At 40.4% G+C, this 22246-nt stretch overlaps 1 protein-coding gene across 1 annotated transcript in view; it reads left to right on the top strand.

The window, feature by feature from the left end:
* Positions 1-7682: 7682 nt before the first annotated feature.
* Positions 7683-22246, top strand: part of ror1 (receptor tyrosine kinase-like orphan receptor 1) — a 156144-nt gene continuing 141580 nt past the window's right edge. Inside the window, exon 1 of the mRNA XM_072439164.1 lies at positions 7683-7810. Coding sequence (XP_072295265.1) covers positions 7702-7810 — 109 coding nt within the window. The 5' untranslated portion in view covers positions 7683-7701. The remainder of the gene's footprint in view (positions 7811-22246) is intronic.

Below are 22246 nucleotides of genomic sequence, written 5' to 3'. Positions count from 1 at the left end.
TCCTGTTAATGGAGAACAAGTTTCTTCTAATACTTTTTACTCTACTTGAGTCCTTTCTCGCACCACTACTTTGTGCTTCTACATGAATAATATCCTTTTAAATCAGGGGTGTCCAAACTTTTTTCACCAAGGGCTGCATTTTGAAACTTAAACGGGGCAGAGGGCCACAAACAACTTGACAATGTTGAATTTGTTGAATGACAAAGTGAATAATTTGAAATTTTGCAATTGACGTAATTGCGATGAGCCTCCACACCTTTAATTAGACTTGGACCATTAATATTAGGTTGGTATAACATCCATATGCCTGAATTCTCCCAATTTCACAATAAAAATACTACTTTTTGTTGTTTGGAAGCTGGAGGACCAACAAAAATTGGTCTGAGGGCCGCATTTGGCCCCCGGGCCCTAGTTTGGACATGCCTGTTTTAAAGTAACCTTCTTACGAGCACAATCTTTGGCACCTTCGTCTTTCTATTTGAGTGTTTTTTCCTTGTTTTGCTCTGATAAAACTCTGCGAGGTCACAATTCTGGCGCTCGCTCTCTGGATACAACGAATAATGTCTTAATAATATTACGTAATCTTAAGAGAATGTTATTACCGGGTGGAACAGCATTGCCACAGAAGTCTGCGTTTCACAGCTGCCTCGAGTTTCAGTCTTTTATAAGATTCTTTTATCTGCCCATTTATGCATTCAATCCTCCTGCATAGACTCAGAAGCCAGTATTTCAGTCTCACAGTGCTCAAGCCTAAAAACACAGTGATTACTTTTCCTTTTTTGATGAATATAAAAATTTGGATTTGAAGGAGAAAAAGGCACAAACCACACGTAGTCCTTGGGGATGGATCAAACTGCGTGTCCTCTTTACAAACCGTCACGCAGACTTTACATCGATATGAAGACAAACTCCAGCCGACGCCGCACGTGAAAGGCCCCGTTGTCCGGCCCTGGGTGCGACTTGTGGGCCGTTCATGGGATTTCAAAAGAATGAAAGGAGAAATTGGATAACGAGGCCTTAAAGACGGGTATTACTGGACGTTCGGAATCAGTGTCATATGTCTGTGTTTTAAAGGAAAATGAGAAACGTAAAGGCCACACAAACAGAACACGCACTGAGGTTTTAGGCTGAATATTGCAATAATTTGTGTTATTGTATTATCTTTGCCCAGGAGAAAGGGAAGTCATTTTGTATTTGCTAGTCAGTGCCACTGCTGTAAAATATATTTGGTTGGCTGTGTAAAGCAAGAACAGACACTATAACAACAATTTAATACAAGTACCATATTTTTCGGACTATAAGAGTATGAAATGCGGTTGCAAGTGTGAAAATAACAAATAATATCACATATAAGTTGCTCTGGAGTATAAGTATATCAGTATAAATATAAGTACCTCAGTATAGTTTAAAATATGGTAATATGCAATGTTTTGAATGTACTTATAACTTTCCCATAACTGGCCCAACATAATATGGGCCATTTTATTTTATTATACTGTTTTATCACTGACCCTGGTTTAGTCCTGACTTGGTTTAGTCCTGACTTGGTCTTGTCCCGGTTTTGTCCAGGTTTTGTTCTGGGTTTTAGTTTTTTATGTAAATCTGAATGACTAAGAATTGTCGACATCTTGTGGTGTTTTAGTTTGTTAACACTGGGAAGGGATGTTTCTAGTTCAGCCTTAACTTTATCAAAATGAGGTCCTTGTAATTTGTTGTGAAGACAGCAAGCGACACTAAATTGGGAGCTTTATTCTAAGCAGCAGCATAGACAAAATAAAACTGTAAATGTAAGTAAAGACTTTTGGAATATAGGCTATTTTTGATATATTTTGATGCAGAGGGATGAAAAATCAACAGCATTGCCATAATATTTGACAAACACATTGGATATTTTGAACGGTTCAGGTGCTCATTATGTGTTTAGACTTGGACAAACGTTACTGATCCACAGAGAAAATCCCTTGGACACAGCAGCTCACATATAACGCCGCTAAAACAAGAAGCTTAAAGTGCCTCTGACAATTTTGACCAGTCATTGAACTAAAATGCAAGATAAATTTAAATTAAGTTCAGATGAATGCATTTAGAATTTAGCTAAAAATGATAAAAATGTCACAGAATAGCAATTTTTTTGTCTTTTTACCCAGCAAACACTGGGCAAAAACGGATCTAATTTCACTTCTTTTAACATTTGACAAATAAAATTATATGAGAGAAATTTATTTTGTTGAATTAATGTTTAGAGGGTAGTTTATTTGTGTAAATTATGCATAAACCTTGACTGGAATGAGTGTCGCTAGTGTGATGTCACTTCCTATCATTTTCTACAGATTTGTCAGCGTTTTCTCCACAAACTTCTACTCGATTGGTGTAAAACTACAATTTATACGTACAACAAGTATAAACACGCCAAATAAAGTCAAACTCAAACGTTTGCTGTTCGGGTGGGAAGAAAAATACATTGGACACTGTAGAAAAGTTACATTTATCTCCATTTTATCTCACGGACTGATCAACGCCATATTTCGCACAAAAAATCACTCACTACAGTTTAGTAAAGACCAAATAAGACAAGCATTATAGTTAAATAAAAACAGTAGTCTAGACGCCATAGAAATCAACAGAATATTGCATGTTTTGAGTGATGAAAAGCACTCAAAATGACACGGGAAACTAAAACCCGCGAATAGCAGTTGTTGACGAGGACATTTCCGGCGACTTACTGACACGTTCTCCTCTATAATCAGTCACGCCTCATCTTTCATCATTTTTCATCATCTTCATCATCACCACAAAGGTTGCTCTATTCTTTTTCTTGTTTTTTCCCTCCAGTCAGATGTAAAATCACGCTCCATGTGATCTCACCCAAATGCACCGAAGGGGTTACTGAAGACGCTTCTGCACCGCCGAGGCAGTTGTCCAAGACTGTAGGTTTCCAAGCGTTTCAGTTTTGTTTGTGTTATTGAGCGATTCTGCAGCGATTCCCAAGAAAGTGACACTTTGACACAAACTGTAATGGAGTGAGTCAGCGGTAGACCATCAACTATGACAGCGATCCTCTGTGTTCAGGGAGCTGGTTTACCTCTGAACCCACTGTTCCTTCCACTTGATATCATCATCTGCGTCTAAATTATAATCTGTTTAACGTTTAGGGTTAAAATGTGTTTCATTTCTAATGGTCAGTGACACATATATGACTTGCCTAAAGTTCTAAAGTGCATTTGCAACTATCGTCACAACTTTGGTTTGCAACAATAGTAATAAAATGTAATATAATGATGATAAATATGCATATTACTTCTACAACTAGCACAAACAGGCCTAATGTTAGGAAGTGATGGTTATAACATCTCACAGAATTAAAGTAGCCTGTCTCATAAATGCATCAATAAATAAAATATAAATCGTATAATAATAATAATAATATAAATAAAATAAGTTGGCTCTTCCAACAGGAACTAAAACAAATCAGCGCTTCAGCATGTGCAATATAAATAAAGCTGTTTTAATCTATTTCTGATGGATGCACTGCCACTTGAATGTTATAGGTCAGATCTGTGGAGAGGCAACCCCGCTTACAGTAAGAATCAATTTTTTATACTATTTTTTTTTCTATTTTATTTATTTTGTATTTTATGCATAAACAAAACACAGAACAGAACTCAACCAAAGTCTTTCAAATGCGTCCGTTTCCAAATTCAGTCAGAATGTCAGTTGTTCCGTGTGTCGACGTCTGTTACTATGTCAGTCCTTGATCTTTTGTGATGTTTGTGATGACCTTTTTTGGATGGATAAAATCTCCATGGAAATGAGCTGGTTGCGGACTTCCTGGGTTTCAGAATACACTCTTCTCAAAAAAACACAGAGATATCATTCTTTCCAGGCATCGTAGACCCTTTACCAGAAAAGTGACATATTGCACCATTCATTTAGATTTATATGATTTTTTTACATCAGACGCACCTTTTTACCTCTTCCACAGTAGTGAGACACAGGTTTCAGAAGGACTGTTACCATAGCAATTAAAAGTTTAAAAAAAGCAGGAAGCTGAAAGCCATGAATACTGTGAAGTAGAGAATTGCAGTATTCTGTCCCTCTCCATCCTTCAGTGGACACGAGCAGGAAGTGTGTGTTATCTGAGTGGAGACTCTGGAGGGACACGTCTGTAATAACGCATAATGCTTCATTTGGCATCAGACTTTGAGGGGGAAGAGTTTATCTGAGGTTTCCCTAGCGACGTGAAAACATGCAGCAGACAGGATGATGTCTCCTTAATCATCAGCAGTGAGAGAAGTGAGGAGAATGAAGATGCATAAACTCATGTTACTTCAGGAGGAGGAGTGGGTGCTATGGCTACAAAATAAAGATCATATCTCTATTTTATATATTATATGTCAAAGCGTCTTTAGGTCCCTGAAAAGCGCTATATAAATAAAAGATGTATTATTATTATTTTTTTTTTAAGGGCCTTGATCACAATTTTGATTTGATCATAATAACAATAAAAACATTTTTATCTTTATTATTTTTCCCCTCCATCCCTTGTTGGGAAATGGGAGGTTTTGTCTATAGGCGTTTTTGTTTATAAGAGTTCTTCTATTGAGAGTGTTTTTCAAACTTCTTTATCTGTTCTTTTCCTCTGTATCTACCTGTGTTGCAACAATGAAATTTCCCCATGTGTGGACAATAAAGGATTATCTTATCTTATCTTATCTTAAATAAGAGCTTTATTTGTCCCACAATGAGGCAATGTATCTAATGCATTTATGCAGTTGATATTATCTGCAAACTGCTGCTTCTGATAGTTCACTGTGATTGGTTGAATGAATGTGTCTCTCACTCATGCAGACCAATAAGAGGAGAGTGTTTGAGTACAGCGATCAGCAAAAAAATACTTTACATTACAATATGACAATCCCAGCAAAATATCTCATCTTCACGGGCGTAGATCATAATTCAACTTTGCACGCACAATACCAATACTTTTCACTGCCTTTTAATGTGTAAAAGTATTCTGAGAACTGTGGAAGCAGGAAGCTGAATGACGATGAACTATCTCCATGGAGACGAGCAGGTGACACCGCTGGGTCAAGTTACACGTTAGGTCTGTGGCGAGGTGACCACTTTCACGGGAATAACACTGTTTGTCTCTAGGAAGCCAACTTTCTTTGCAATAAAAACTTTTGTAATTTAATATGTGTAAAATAGATATAAGAGCTTTTCCCGGAAAAGGCAAAGCAACAATATCTCCAAGCACCAGGAAGTGGACCCACGACCAGAAAAGTTGCACGGTTCACTTTTAATATTGAATTATTTTGCTCTGGTTTTGTTTGCAAAAGCCCCCGAAGCCGACAGACCCCCACAATCACACACTTGTGCTCTTGAGGAAAGTTGAAGCTGCTTTAATGTGGAGTCTGCCTTTGCTCAGTCTCCATGTCCAAATACTATTACTTCAAAGTAGACTTCTTCTAATTCCATCACTGAAATAAATGTATTTGCCTGTACTTTGTTTAAAAGACACAGCACTGCTTCCTTCAGCTTCAGTTCATTTACTTGTGCTCGAAAACAAATCAAAAGTTAATTTTCAAAGGCTTAATCTTAAAGCAACCAAAGTCAGCCCCGTGACAGTTATTCTCATGGATTTCCAGGACACATTTATTTTCTGGGCCCGTGTTTCAAAGAGGATAAGCCGTTGTCAGAGCCGTACCTCATAATAATGACGTGATGTTCTCAGAGACTCGTTAATTGAAGGCAGCTCGTCTGAGAAAGTGAGTCCTATTATTATAAACTATTATTATATGAATTCAGATGCAAGTAAATGTATTGTTTTACGGCAGACTTGCATTTTTACAAGAGAATATTTTAGAATAATTATTTTGGAACGTGAAGTAACGATGAAGAAACTTTGTGCTGGTTTTTTTACATTTGTTACTAGGACGACGGCAACATTCTGGACAGAGATGGAAACAGCAGCCAAACATTTACTCAAGAAAGATTAAAAACAATTACAAAGTCGTGGTCCAGGTCCAAGTATTTGGGGGAACGATGTCTCCACTCCAAGAATAAAATTGTGTAACTGAAGATGAAATGAGTGTATTTGAAAGGACAGATGTTCAAATCGTTTAGTTTTGTCACTTTTAGATTTACTCACAGTGATAAGACGACTTTTACTTCAAAATAAATATAGTTTGAAGTAGAAATAAACGTATGCGGTCCCAAAACAACGCCACAAAGTACAATTTCTTTAAAAAGTGACTTAAGTAAATGTAACTGAATGATTACAGCACTTTTGGACTGAGATGGGGAGGGAAAATGTTGCCTGTATTGTTTAAATTCAATGTGTGAGGAAGAGATGGTGTTTTATTTGTTATGAAAATGTGTTTTTGAGGCGTTAATAGTGGTTCCTCGTGATTCTGAGAAGAGGACATCAGGACTAACCCTGAATTGCCACAACATTTTATCACTCATGTGGCAGTTTAATGCAGTGGCAGATCACAGCTTTATTAAGAGGGACATAATGTTGACTGTGGAGGGACATGTAAGATAATAGAACATAACTTATCAGTCGTAACCCCCAGAGAGAACATATTACAGCCCTTGAACCATGCACACCCAAAACGTCTTCATTTCTGCACGAGAAAAACATCATACAGGGCAGCAAAATCTCTTTTTCAGAATCAAAAAAAGTTCACAAAGAATTGACAAAACTTGTAAAATGCTTCAGCGATGTGATGCAATATTAAACACTGAATAATAGTGAAATATAAACAATGAGAATGCAATAAAATAAAGACATGGATGACACAAACCTCACCAACGATCGAGGACTGGACTGATATTGTAAAGGACATCAGAAAAATGGAAATGAAATTATATTCAGACTTAACTTGGAACTGAACAAATTTGAATACTTTGGAGCAAATTTCCTTTTCATTTAGCCATTTTTTATTAAGAGAACAAGTGTTTTTTTAATAATTGTTTTTGTAAGAGTTTTTTATTAGAGTTTTCTGTTAAAAAAAAATATAATTATAATACCTAATCTGTTTCTGTACCTAATCTGTGTTGCAACATTAGCATTTTCCCATAGTTGGACAAATAAAGGCTTATCTTTATCTTAATGTTGCTTAACATGAGTTATTGTCTAGTTGATTTAATTTCTATACATATTTTTATTTTAAATTTTGGTTTCTGGTCGTGTTCTGTGTTCGTCCCATGTTTCATGTTTTATATTACAAAAGAAAAAGAAAGAAAATGCAACAAAAACAGACTTGAAACAGATTTAAAAACATGCTCCGTGTGCATTGCTGCCGTCAGTTCCCACACCCGCCGCTAGATGTCGCACATTGGCTAATCAGAGCCATGTGGGGCCCCGTGGAGCCTGTGGACAGCAGCAGCAGCAGCAGCAGCGGCGGCACTTCTCCACTCAGTCACAGACGTTTGCGGGGAGAGAAACGCGCTCAGTCCGGACAGAGGCAGAGACGCGGGACCGGGACCGCAGACGAGGGGGGAAAAACGCGCACCAGACCAGAACGTCCCACCGCCTTTTTACGCACGGGACCTTTCACCTGGAGAGCCTGAGGAGCACGCGAGCGGGTGACCTTTCCACACCGTTAAGAGTTTCTTAAAGAAGTTGAAAAGAAAAGAAAAGGAAAGGAGCTTCTTGTGGCTGTGGATGTGAAGAAGACGCGCACAGCCGGAGGAATGTACCCACATCGGACAGAGACGCGCCCGTGCCGTTGGATGAGATGTCCAGCCCGTGTTCTCTGGGTCCCGCTGCTGCTCCTCTGCGCCTCGGACTCACGCGCGTCTGGTAAAGTCCTTGCAACATTAAATCACGCACACTTTCCTCTTTATTGCGTCTTTTTAATGTGCGATGATGACTTTTTCTTTCTCGTCTAAACTCATCTTTGTCTTGGATGATCCTCTTTGCTTTTTCTTTTTGTGTGTGTGTGTGTGTGATTCAGCAGCCTCAGCCTTAGCGGGACGACTGACCATTGAGTGGGACTTGACTCCGCGGTGGGGGGACAATGGGGGGGCTCTTAACTGGTCAGCTGGGCGGCAATTGTCCCCGGAACAGATCTCCATAATTAAGTGTGATCGGAAGATAAGTCGCGGGTTCACGCTGGCAGTTAACGTGTCATTAGTGGGTAAATAAGCACGGATTGAATGTGAGAAAGGTATAGACTCTGCTCAAGTTGTTGTTTGCTTGAAATAAGGGTTGATTTTGTTGATTTTCTCCAGGTTTAAGTGGCTTGTTGCCTCCTTTGTGACAACCTTACATATCTGTAAGGCGTTTGGGTTTGTTTGTCTCTGTTCTCAGGGCCGGCCCAAGCCTTCAGGGGGCCCTAAGCGAAAACATTTTTGGGGGCCCCTCACCACGTCATCAGAATCAGTTTTATTGCCATTGTCAGTAAACAATTCACATATGGGAACTTTCTTCAACGCAAACAAAGAGCACCAAAACTCCAGGGCATCCGTTTGCCAGTTAGTTTATTCTCAACACCTCACAAGCTCAAATATTGATAACTTAAATCCCACAATGCAACTTGGTATTCCGCTGACATCACCTCTACTCCCTGTACAAATAACACACGTCCCAGATATGTTTTTGGGCGTATTTGTGGGCGTTAAGGGTCGACAGCCACATTAGCACATTAGTTTAAACTAATGAACAGGGGGGGTCTGGGGGCCAGAGATTTTCAGACCTTTTTTGGGTCTTCTGCTGCATTTTAATGTGGTCCAGCCGGCTAAAGTAAGAGTAAAAAGTTGAGGTTGTAATGCTAAAAACTGTTCCTTCTTGCCAAAGTGACAAAACAAGTTATATTAAATTAAACAAATGGCATAAGCATTGCTTGATAACACTCATAAAGCTACACAGTGCAAACATGTTATTCCCAGAGAATGACCAGAACGAGAAGTGAAGGTCCAAACCTCGCTTTAGTGAAGCGACTGCGTTTCTGCAGCTTTGCCACTTTTGTATAAAAATATATAGTATTATTCTATAACAGACGTAATCATAATATGTCTGGTTATTTTTCACTATCAATTTATTATAATTTATAACAAATAGTCTAATGATGCTTTTTAAATAAATGTAAATGTTTTATTGCTCTATTAAAAGTTAATTACAATATAAATGTTTGTTCTGATCAGAACGTCACACACTGGACTCCTGCGTGAAACAATGCTGCGATGTGATTGGCTGATGGACCTTACGTGCATAAACCTTTACGTTCCTCTCATTCCACGTTAAGAAGTCAAACAGACATCACGAGTCACGATTGATCTCACACATGGTGATGTGAGGGAGAGGGGACGCAAACTCAAACCCGCTCATCTCTGACTGAGGCTGCACAGGGGCCCGGGACAGGGGCCCGGGACAGGGGCCCGGGACAGGGGCCGCACACTGTTCACTCCAAAGTCTCACGTCAGAGGTTCTGGACGAGACGGCGCTCGTCCGGACCGGATCTCCGCCTCTTAGTGTCCTGGGCCATAGAGGCCCCTCCCCGGCCTCACCTGCAGCTGACACGGGCTGGTGTAAATGTTAAGCTTATTATCTTTCATTCACACATTATGCGCGGTGCAGAGCTCTCGTTTCCTCCAGCCTGAGCGAACTAACGTGACAGAATCGTGTTGTTTCAAACAACAGCATTAACCGTCTCTTTGTAAGAGAAGTTCAATACCTGGAGAGTGTTGTTGAGTTTGCAGTTTCTTTACATCGTCAAGAAGTTTCTTCTTTCGTTTTTCGGCATCGGGGGGATATATTCCTCTGGACATGAGGACCACGCAGGAACCACGTTGTGTTGTGTTTATGTTTTGCTCTCGTTCTGCTCGCGCACAATGAAGTTGACCAATCAGCGCAGGTTTGGTGTCTTGGTTGCCAGATTGTCATTACAAATAAACGTGGTTTGTGCGTTATATGTAACGGCTGTGTGTCGCTGCCGCGCCAGCAGCGCTACTACACTAGTGGCGCACGCTGCTCTTGCACTTCGCATAAGACGGGTTGCCAGATTGGGGGCCCTATTAACGCCTCGGGGCCCTACGCGGCTGCTTGGTTCGCTTATAGGCTGGGCCGGCCCTGTCTGTTCTCCAAGCTTTAATTACAGACAATGTACAGGAAAAAACATGTTACTTCAACATACTATTACGCCGTGGTGAAATTGTCTTGAAAGTCTTCGTGCAAAAGCTCATAAAACATCTACTTTGATCTACAAACTATTACTATTGCTACTCATGTTTGATTGTAAAGCACCATTTGTACATAAAGTAATTCAAAGTGTTTTACAGAGCATGAAAGTATGCATTAAAATCACAATACAGACAGATGAAATATTTTGTGAATTTTGTAAAACAGTTTATGATAATAACTACACTTATTCCTGTCTTAATAAAGCATGAACAGACTTAATTCATTGTGAGCAAAGAATGATTCAGGCTTAGTAATGACTCACTAATACTAAACCCTCAGCTTAATTAAAAGTAGTTAGTTACTTGAGCCTGAATCACGCTTACTAAACTCTATGTTCAGCATGAATTAAGTCTTTGTTAATGCTTTATTAAGGCAAATTAAGGTGTAGTAATGATAAAATGGCTTTAAAATATGACCAATTACCAATACTGCCACTATTTATGCCACATCTTGACTTATATATCTGTTGATTTATAGTTAAAGTAAATGCATCTCACTTGCAAAGTCAAGCGATAAATACTGCCACTACTTCACAATATGGAATGTAATAGTTAGTTTAGATATGATCACCTAAACTGAAGCCCATCTGCATCGCATACTGTGTGTAACTCAGTCTGTGGTCCACACTTCCCTCTGGTTTAAATCAGGTGTGCAAGTCATTCTCCTCAGTCATTTTGCTGAATCATATCAAATTAAATGTAATGAATGAGTGCAGAAAAGAGCAGAGGCGCGGCCCCGCTCCCGTGACCGCCGCGCCTGGCCCGGGCCAATGGAAACCGCCGCATTTGTCTTGTATTAGCCGCACTCTTCGGAGGCGTTCCGTGCCCGTGACATTGGATTTCGTGTGTTGAGATGGTTTTCCGCGAGGCAAAACGGCGACATTTCAACACCGCAGGGCCGATTCTGCCCCCACTAAATGTGACTGAAGTATACGGTTGTTGTATATTTTTTTCATATGGCGTTACATTATTGCAGCCCTCACCACAGATGCCCCGAGGCAGACTGAATGAGCCCTGGCGGCATTTCTGTGGCCTCTTTGAACATTATCAGTTTGCAATTAACCATGTGATCAATGGTGTGGGCCAGCAATGGGGGGTCATGTTTTTGTTGCGTTGCCATGGGCACAATGGCCTTTATGCAACAAGCAATGCTGACATTTCAGATCGAACTGCAAAGAAATGTAAGGCCTTGTTTCCAACGATCATCACGATATTAACATTTCAAACTTTGACAACACAACGATGACAAACAGACAATAGACATTTGCAACAGAAATAATAGCACTTTCTTTATGTAACTTATTCTAGCTCTGATGTAGCTCAAGATCATTCTAAAAGTGTTCAGACAAGGTCATTTTGTCTTGTTTTGTGGGCGTGTACAAGTATCTAGTATATCCTGTTTGAATGCTATAATATCCTTTTTAAATACTTGTCACTTCTTGTCGGGGATTGAACGACAGAATGAGCATTTATTTTTCTTTTTTTGGCCCATGGACTTTATTTAACAGTGCAGTATGAAAGAGGAGGTGACGAGCAGGGTGGACATTCAGCAAATTGTTAGCGAGACAGGAATCGATGCCGACACAGAACCAAATGTGATGCAACTACAGGGCGGCGACTCAACCGGCGTGCTAAATGCAATAACGGTGGACATTTTATTGCCGTAACAACGCACACTTCTTTTTTCGGTGTCTTCTCTTTACTCCACACGCCCCGCCCTCTTCCCATCAGCTCCCCGCTAATAATCGCTGGCACGTCCATAAAATCAAATTGACGACGTTGTTTATCGGCGGCGTAAACAGTGCGTACGCTCCGGAGGCCGCGGCGCTCACCTCTCCGCTCGTACCAGGTCTTCTGCGGGGCGTCTGGTCTGCGCTGGTACAGTTTAGAGTCGCATTTAGCCTTTTAATAACACTCGGGGAAAGCTATAAATCACGCCGGGCGGCACCGCCTGGCTGCACTTTTCAACAGGACGCGCTGTTGACACTAAAAGTACTGGAACTGACTGAGCGAGCTTGTGCTACCGCGGCGTCTGCGAGCGCTGGCGTGCGTCTGCCGGAGTTAAAACAATACCACGGCCGTTTGGTCATTGATATTCTCTGGAGACGGTTTGCGTGGATAGACTTTAGCTGAGGCTTAGCTCGCGTTAGTCGGGCTTAGGCCTTCTCACCAAATAAACGTTTTTAATTGCGTATCGTACGAGCCGTTTTCATTGTCAGTTGTTCTTTGCTCTCTTGGTCGACTTGTAGGTCCGCGGTGTCTTCGTCGACCGACATTTTTATCGGTTGAGTCACTTTGCTGGGATTATAAGGATTTGGGAGTGGATTGAGGTGTAATTCTATCTTTTTTTTACATGTGATTGCCTAGTTTTTTAGGTCTGTTGTGTTTGCGTGAGTTTGTGTATGAACTTGTGGTCATGTAAGCGCAGTTTTGGTCAGATATTTGGTTGGATTGTAGAGGTACTTCATAGTTTTCAGAGCTTTTGGCAGCACTGCACCGTGGCCCCTTTGAGTGGATTAATGGAAGCACGAAGCATGTCTTTAATTGACCAAGGATTTGCCAATACAACCATAACCTTCTGACCCAATGGGACAGAGGAAGGTGTAAACTGCTGTAAACCAGTTAAATGAAATATACGTATTCGTTGATTCGCACATTTAAGATAAGATAAGATAAACCTTTAATATCCACACAAGGGGAAATTTCGTTAAATTGATCCTGTCACCCGAGTTTTATCTCCAACTGTGTGAAAGTTATAAGTGTGGGTTACTTTTGCTATTGGAATGAATTTGTATACAGTGGTGGAAGGTACAGATGCATGAGCAAAAACGTATCAAGTAAAAGTAGCATTTCATCTACTTAAGTAAAGGTTTTGAAATACCTGTTTAAAAATGTGCATTGAAAGTAAAGAGTAAAAGTATTTCACATAGATTTTGTTAAAACGTTAAATGTAATGATTTTGATAAAGAATTGTGCTCATTTTTGAATAGTAATTCCAATAACTTTCCTTATTTTTACATAAGAATTTTAATTATACATTTTGGTTTGCGGAAAAGCTACGGCTTGAACTCAACATGTTCACGCCGGATGATGCCATGAACGTGCGTTATACTTTTGAGTTCAGTTTGAAATTTTGACTGAAAGTACAGCCGCCTGCTCTCAAATGTAATAAAGTAAAAGTAAAAAGTATCCACTATAAAAAGCACAGATTGCTAAAAAGTTCACAATATGTTGGGTTTGGGCGAGTTATCTGCATGTATAGATGTAAAGGAATAATACATATGATTACATTTTATTTATATATTTTTATTTTATTTGTAAAGTTATGTTTATTCAAATATTGAGAAGTATACACAAAAAGTGAGCAATATGTTACTAAAATAATAGTAAAAAATTAACATTTTTCAATAAAATTATCATTCAAAATAAATTGCAGTATTTTTTTTTGTACTTACAGTTTGAATGTGACAAACCTTATTCTTTACATCCATAGACACTTCGTACACCAACAGCATAAAAAGATACGTCCTGATTGGCCCTTGTTTGACCCAATTAGGACCGTGTGAAGCAGATGTAGGAGTGGATCGTTCTGAGAGGCCCATAAACCTTATTATTTTTTCAATATAATCAGAACATAACCATAAATCAATGGCACAAACAGTTTCAAGTCGCCCATTCACTTTCACCTTGAGTCCTAAGTGTTCCTGTACTTCCTCGTAGCCATGGGGCAGACATTATTAGCATAAGTGTGTGGTAATTGTACAACTAATACACCGCCAACAGGCTTTTGCATATCAAATATCGGTACATAGTTGTGGTTAGCTACGCAATTCGCATCGTATGAAATTGTTGTGCCGGTAAATGTTGTCGTTGCATCCGAGAACGCTCTGGTAATAAGTCGCCAAAAGTTTGCTTTCAGTTTGCGTTCAATCCCGAGGCATTTCTGCTACTTTTTACGGTCTTCGTAGGAACGGTCCAGAAGTGTAAATTGGCAGAAAGCAACTCCGATTTCCTGGTGTCGTACTTTTGAGTTGCAGGCTTGGTTTTTTGTAGTCGGCGGAGGGGCTAAAGGCAGTTCACCCGGGATCCTGGATGGACACTTTCGACAAAACTCGTGCCAGAACTGTAGTCGAGTGTGAAAGCCTTTTTCCTGCAATTTACTGTGTGCACACTCTGGTCGTCCGTCGCAGAGGGGAAGAGAAAAAACTGCAGACCGTTCGTTGTGCAAACTGCGGGTCAATGGAGATGTTTGGGCTGCCACAAAATTTCCAATCCCATTACATCAAATTACAGAGGCAGATGTCCGTTTAAGGAACGCACGCAGCTTTAGAAAATGGTCAATTGAATCTTTTGACTTGACTACATCTGTGTAATGCGTGGATTTTGCTAAACTGATTTCGATATCTGCAAATATCGGTCATCGGCCACAGCAGCGAGACAAATATCGGATTACAATGCAGAATATTTCAAGAATACAAACTCAGATTAAGCTAGTGTCGGGGAAACACCATTAAAACGTGGTTAAAACGCATAAAAGTTGATTTTACACAATATTTCCCCCATAATGTATAATCTACTAAAGTAAATTGACGGTATTTCTTTTCAATTTGCACAAAGTAATGGTCATATAACATGTCATGATGCGTTCAGAATAAAACGTTGTGTTGGAAGTAATGACAAATTCATAGGTAAAAGAAATGCATGAATAAATGGTCAGCATTTTGCACAATTTGTATCAATTGACATTAAAAAATAAATAAATTCTTGATTAAACTTGAAATATGCCTTAGTTGTTAGCTTCTTTACAGTGCAGTTTTGACGTTTTCAATCTAAAGTCAGCCTTGCAAATCATCCAACAACATTTAGTGTTCCGCGCTTCGACCGTTGATTTAGCATAAATCTCATTATTTATACAGACTTGGGATTGACACAAAACACTCTGACCTGTAACTCCCTTTCCTCCAAAAATACACTTTCACTTGAGGTATTGAAATGAAAAAATACACCTTCACAAGACTTACGGGACATTGGCTGACCCGTATCTCACACATACAGGCTATAAGTATCGTCTGTTTCGATACTTTTCTACGCGGATATAAGACAAATTGCCACTGTCGTACAAAAAAGTAGCCGGACTGAACTTTACACAGCGGCACAATGGCTCCTTTGCTGCAAACCTTGAGCGCCCAGAGTGTGCTGATGACAAAATGACACTTTAATGAGCCTAATGGAATAACACGCACATGCCGCGTATCAATTTCCCACACAAACTTTGGCGCGATGCATTTAAGGACCGCGGGGAATAGGAGAGATTTACATTTCACGCGGTCCACGTCCTCACTGCGCGTTCATCAAATCGCTCCTCGACTTACGGGGTCCTAATGCGCGGGGATCTACGCCGCGTTCGTTTATCGGGGGTGAAACGCGGCTTTTGAAATGATGTGTGTCACAGTAAATCTTTTTTTAAGTCCCGTTTGCGTCGCGTCCAGCGCTCGAGAGTCGACCGGTGCGAGCGGATGGACAGGCCGGACACAATTAGCTCTTTGTACACGAACGCGGCAGTGCTTAAAACACACTTTAAAAACTGCTTTTCAGAGAAGTATAGCATAAACATACTTCTACCTTTCAGCAATGTGTCGAAAGGACATCAATGGACATCTCACTAACTTTATTAAAATGTTTGCATTGTTGTTGGCAGCTGGCAGCCAACAGCAAAGGTGCGTTTCTTCTTCTTCTTCTTTGGTGATTTATGGCGGTTGGCATCCAAGTTTTACATCAACGCCACCTACTGTAGCAAAGGTGCATTTACCGCCATCTCCTTTAGCCTTTAGACTTCACTCTTTAGACTTAATTATTTTTTCCACACTGCTTTTTGCCTCCATTTGGAACTACTTTTTGCACATGACTTTGTTCAGTCATCAAACAGTCATATTCTTTGAGATATTTTGACTTTGAATTGAATTGAATTTTGAATACCGTATTTTCCGGAGTCGCACCGGAGTATAAGTCGCACCAGCCAAAAAATGCATAATAGAGAAGAAAAAAACATATACAAGTTGCACTAGAGTATGAAATGCGGTTGCAAGTGTGAAAATGACAAATAATATCACATATAAGTCGCTCCGGAGTGTAAGTATATAAGTATAAATATAAGTACAAGTCGCACCCCGGTCAAAAATATGAAAAAAGGTGCGACTAAATCTCACGATGCCATAAAGTGTGTATAAGACAAACCTGACCAAAAACTGTGATTCATTCCAGTTTTATTCATTTGATGCCTTCTTATGTTGCATACTTCTATATTTAGAAATGGAATTGTACTAGCTATTAACTTAAAAATACTAACCGTTTATTGATTTAAACGTTTATCGCTGTGAGTGATCAAAATTTACTAACAAGTAATTTGCTTTCACATGCAAAATATTGTTGTTCCTGGGACGTTGTGCATATTTTTGCTTTCCGTTCAACATGTACTCTCTTCCCACTCTTTTGTATGTGTTTGTCACTATGGCTCCTCATCACAGCTACCGTAATTCCCCCAATGTTTCCTTTCCATAGTATTCTGCTGCTGTTTTAGCCCTTGAAGTCTAAATGAGGTTAATAGCCTGTTGTGCCACAATGAGAGACATGGAAAGACCCTCGTTGGATTACAGGAAATCATATTTTATGGTCCTTCTGGTGATTTATGTGGAAGGTGAAACGGCCCAGTGCTTCCTCCACTCTCTGTAAATACACCGACGGTATGTTTGGTTCCACTTCATTTTAATGTTTACGCCCCGCACTAAGACCAGTCTTCTCAACTCTTTCTGACTTTTTATTGCCCGGTAATAATTACAATCAGAGCCTATTGCTTTAATCCCTTTAGGCTCTGAAGTTGTGGAATTCTGTCTTTTGAAGATTAGTCCCTCTAAAATGGATTTTAGTTCAAGCTGCTGGTTTTAACAAGCCTACATTGACCACCGCGTGCATTTAGGAGATCTGCTAAAGTGATATGAACACGAATGTAAATGTCTTGCACAGTATTTCAATGTACATTTCAAAGTAAAGCTCCTACGTGACAGGTTTAATACACATCTGGATTTGTAGTTCCGCTTCCTGGACGACTGATCCGAATTAGTTTGCTGCAAGTCAATTATCAGACGTGCCAAAGCTTGAGAACATCTGTATGAAATCTGTAATTGTTGGTCTATTTAGGAACTTTGTCCGCTGCCTTTGACCCGAGTGTTAAGTGAAGCATGTACTTGTGCTTAGTGGGTTTGTTTAACTAAAGGATTTGGCACATTGTTCTCCAGTCAGGCTTCACGTCAGCCAACAATGAGTGTTTGCCCAGACACTTCACTCAACCACTCAAGACGGGATCTGTCTCGGGTTTGTTTCGTCGACTTCGCACTCATCGGAACAAATGCAGAAAGTATAGCTTGTCTTTTTTATGTGACTTCTATGCAAATACTGTACGTACTCTAGCGTCAGTGCTATTGATAATCCTTTGAGCTGTGGAAAATCAAAAGTAAAACTGACCTAATGCTACTCCTACTTTGCAGCTGCTTAGGGCCCTGGAGCCACAGAGGGATTGTATTGTAAATGATTGCTCTTGAGCCAACTGGATAACATTAAACTGAATCTGGAATAGAAAAGGAAAAAAATGTCTGAGGCAGGACCACGGAGGCCAAATCAGTTCCGCATTCGGAAAAATGTGGAATTGCGATTTTTTAACAGACAAGAATTGTGATTGCCTTTGGATTTGGGATTTAAACGCAAATTGACAAAAAGGCTTATGAACTGACATGCGACTAAAAGACTTACAGAGAGTTTGTACAGATCTAAACTATAGTTAGCAGTTTTTATGCAGAATTAGAATGATTTAGCTGTTCAAAAACTGCAGCCTTTTGCGATTTGCTACTTGCGTTCGTTCAAATTTCGATTCGCTGGCGGTTAATCTCGCAGCCCTCGTCCGCATTACTCCCTCAAAACTTGCCCGGCGTCACGACAGAAACGTGCACCGCGTGATCAGAGCTTGTAGGCGCTTTGAGGAGTAAAAAGGAGTAAAGAAAAACAATAAACGTACCTGTCAGCTGAGCACAAGTGGTTCAATTTCACAAAAAACACATTGCGCTTCCATCATGAAAAGTGTCTCCCTAAGACCCCTACGCTCCCTTGTCCACTGCTGGTGCACTGTTCTTGTTACTACATGTGTTCTTACTCTTGACCAGTCTGAATTTCCTCTTTTCACCTTCCATTTCATGCCGGCGATACAAAGAACATTGGTGGATGTGAGTTCAGCTGCGTGCCAATGTTGTGAGACCCTCAATAGTTTAGGCCGAGTGGCAGAGAAGCGGCGAGGGCCCCCAAGGCAAATCTTTCTTCCCTCGAATTCGAAACACCTACAATACGCCAAAACTACAGGAACATTCAAACTCTACGACCCGTGTTTGGTTGCAACTACATCTTCCGTAGTCTTCCGTTGACCGCACGAGTTAAACATGTGCGATCATTTGTCCCGTCAAGTGTCAACCGTCCAAGCTGCTCGTCGGACGACTGCAAAACCACTGGGAAATCACTGGTTCTGTGTGTTCAAACGTTTTTCTCATCAGTTGCACATTTTGATGGCACACAGGAAATATTTCAGTGTCAGGGCAGTTTGAACATCTCGCATCGGCTGTTTAAAAACGATGTCTGCATGTATGTACGTCTTCAGCAAGTCCACGAGCGCGGTATTTACGAGTGTCTGCGAAAGTCACTGGATTTAACACCTTGAACTTTGGCGAGGGCTCAAAGCTCCGGCTCGGCTCTCATTAAACGCGTAAAAGCATTTTGGCAGACCCGATCGAATTGAATAGCTTTACCATACATGGCAATTATCATCCGAATTCAAGGCCTGAATGGAGTCAAAGACATACCGTATCCTTGCTATTAAGACAATGTAATTCGCAGTCGTGGCATTTTCATTTGGCTCAGGTATTACTCCAGATGCCTTTCCAGACACATGCAACACCATTTATCCGTTTAGACAAGCACACTTTTGTTCTAGCAAAGTTGTAGTTGGAGTAATGTTAGTATTGGCTTAGAAATGGCAAAAAGGGTAGACATAGTATTGCTTGTTTTTTAAAATTCGAGCTTGCAAAATCCACGTAGAAATTAATATGTTCTGCAGTTTTGCAAATGTCAAATATACAAATACCTTGTTGGTGCGTCTGTAATACCTTTTATGCTCTAAGTCGTGGGACAGTAAAAAACATCATCCTGTTAGACACAAGATCCTGGCAGTGGTAACAAGACAAAATGACTGTGCACAATGACTTGAGTGGGAGTAGATTTTTGTGGTCAGATTTGCAGTTACGCTAGTGGAAAGATGTGGGATAGCAATACAAGTACATTTGATACCATGCTCTACCAAAAAATGTACTTTTCTACTAGCGATCGCTGCTGGCTCGTTGAAGCTTGGGCGTCGCCTTCGTACTGCGCGGGGGGGGGGCACAAATCATCTTGGTGGCAGTTCCCTCTGATATTTCACCTTTTCCCCGTCTCCTCCTATCCCTCTCCTCCCTCCGTCCGTCGCTCTCTTGTTATTTCACACAGATTTCGGCGGCGCAGGAAATGAAAACGATCTGCCCTTCACCTCCCAGCAGGGGATCGGAGACCCGCTAAACGCAAGGCTCTCGACAAGGGAAGAAATCTCTCCGAACGTGTTTATTTAAAAGTAATGAAAAGACTGCACGTAGGTCGGCAGTGTTTTGCTGAACTCTCGGCCCGTCCGCGTCGACTGGGAAATACGCCGCGCACTTGGAAGCCCGCGTGTTTGTCGGTGGCTCCTTTATCTTCGTCCGCTCCCGACCTCCGTCCCTTTATCAGAAGTGGACGATCTTCTTCTCGTAGGGTGCATGAAGAGGCTTAAGCCCGGGTGATCCTCCTGCCTGTTTGCTTAACCTCTGCGTGGCTGCTTGAGCGCTGCTAAGCTTGGCCCACAAGAGCTCATTACTTTTCAGGGCCTGTGATACTGTGTTGAACCAGACACAGGGTCGACTGGACGTGGCTTTAGGGGCTTTTGATCGTGTAAATCACTGTGATGTACGACGTGGAAAAGCTGCATTGCTTAACGCGGATTTTGAATTTAGATTGCAAACGTGGCACATGTTTTATGACACTTTACAGCACCTGAGTATAGGTTTCAAATCGTCATAAACGTAAAGGACCAGTGAAATTACCACCTTCACAGTTGGTTGTTACAAAAAGCATAAACGAAGGAGCCGTTGTGCCAAAAAGCAGTGCTAAAGTGACTGGGAAAAAAACGGTAAGGCCAAAATTGTCAACTGATCTGCACCATTTATTCTAATTTCATTTGATCTCATTTTGTGAGCGTTGTGTCTGGTTCCACACCTAATATAGTGTACAGCGTTTACTTTGTGGCTTTGTGGCAGAGCAGCGGGACAAGAAAATATGCACTGCAATGTATGTGGTACAGTCTCTCCCCTTTTACTTTATATTACCGCATATTAGTTCATGCAGAGTAATAATAATGTGTTATTAATGGCCTATCAAGACAATTGTATCTGTTATGTTGGTGTCTCTTGAGCGTTCAGAACAGTAAAAGTGCAGGGCTAATGGGAGTCTTGGATAAATTCTACATAGCAGTTGTTGTTAAGTGCGTGTGAAGTCATGCGCATTTCTTACTGAGCCATTTACGTCTGTTTAAACAATACACAGTGTTTGTCCACATGCTGAAAATGCTTTTTGCACTAATTCCCTTGCACAGACAACAAACAGAATGGCACTGTTTTTGTTTTGGTTTTAACTGAGTGTGAAAAGTGCATTTAGACTTAATTCGGTGTAAACTCTGCCAGAAACATTTGGCTTCAGAGCTTCCTGCACTCTAAAGATTGTTTCAGATTTCCTTCGGTTTGGGAGTGTTTATTCCTGTGCATGCATATGGTAATGACGTTGCAACAAAACCAGGACTTATGTAAACTTAGCTCACGTTACTGTTGTCCTGTGCCTAAATCCTTTTGCTACTTATTCCAGCCTGTGGATACAACTTACCACCAATTTACACCCCCGTCCTCAGGCCTAAACCGAGACAAAGGAAACAATAAGGCTAATCAGAGAATGCTAATAGGTCATAATTAGGCTAAAGGGTGGCAGTTCACACCTTTCAATAGTTCAATAGACTTATCTAACACATAAATACCTTGTGTTTGTTTCTGTATAGTTAGCTCCTCCCTTCAGATAGATTTAAGGCAATGACTCACCAGTTATCTGCCTGATGAACTGAAGAAGCGACTTGGATGAGCGGCGAAACGTCTCCACTCCTTTAAATGATGTCCAGTCCACAGAATAAAATGATCTTTCCCTAAAAGATGCTTGTAAATGTCTTTGTGGAGGTTCAAATATCACTCAAAAGTGTAGAAATATCACTTTATACCATGCTTTTACTGTATTTTAACCTTTTTTTCTGGCATAACTCCCAGCAAATGCAATGTCATCCATTTATTGATATGTTTTTTTTACCATATGTGCTTCAGAACTGGTCCAGATTGACCCATTGTCCTTCCTGGCCTTCCACTGCCCCCTTCATCTTTGTTTGTCCCTTTAGTCTAATTTAAAACTGAGTTAAGTCCAGCCATCTGGAAACTGAATCTCCTCTCATGATCACCCGCACTGGAGTGGACACAGGCCTTTGTCTGTATATTTGTTTATTCAATCCACAAAAAGATTCCTAAAAATTAGTTTTGAATGACACACGTTGTATTGTGCCTTTTTAGAGGTTTGGCAAAGACGCATCTCAAAGTTCATTCCCAGTGCGTTTGGTGTCTGTTTTGTACTTTTGGAAGTCGTGTTAAAGCATTGTGCCATTCTATAACAATAACCAAGCTCATTTAGCTGTATCATTTAGTTTTGAGATTAAACTGGACAAAATTGCTTATCAGAGATTCAATTCAATTCAGTAAATTATAAAAATTTAAAAAATATCAACTATTGTGTTCTGGCCAATACACACTATGTCTGCTGTGGTTTAAATGATTATACCTTTCCAAGTTTTCTTTATCAGTGCCATTAGTGTCTT

Source organism: Eucyclogobius newberryi, unplaced genomic scaffold, assembly GCF_026437365.1.
Source record: "Eucyclogobius newberryi isolate DKJ021-1_F unplaced genomic scaffold, fEucNew1.0.hap1 SCAF_9, whole genome shotgun sequence".
In the NCBI taxonomy this organism is placed as follows: domain Eukaryota; kingdom Metazoa; phylum Chordata; class Actinopteri; order Gobiiformes; family Gobiidae; genus Eucyclogobius; species Eucyclogobius newberryi.
This window is presented reverse-complemented; position numbering and strand designations above follow the sequence as displayed.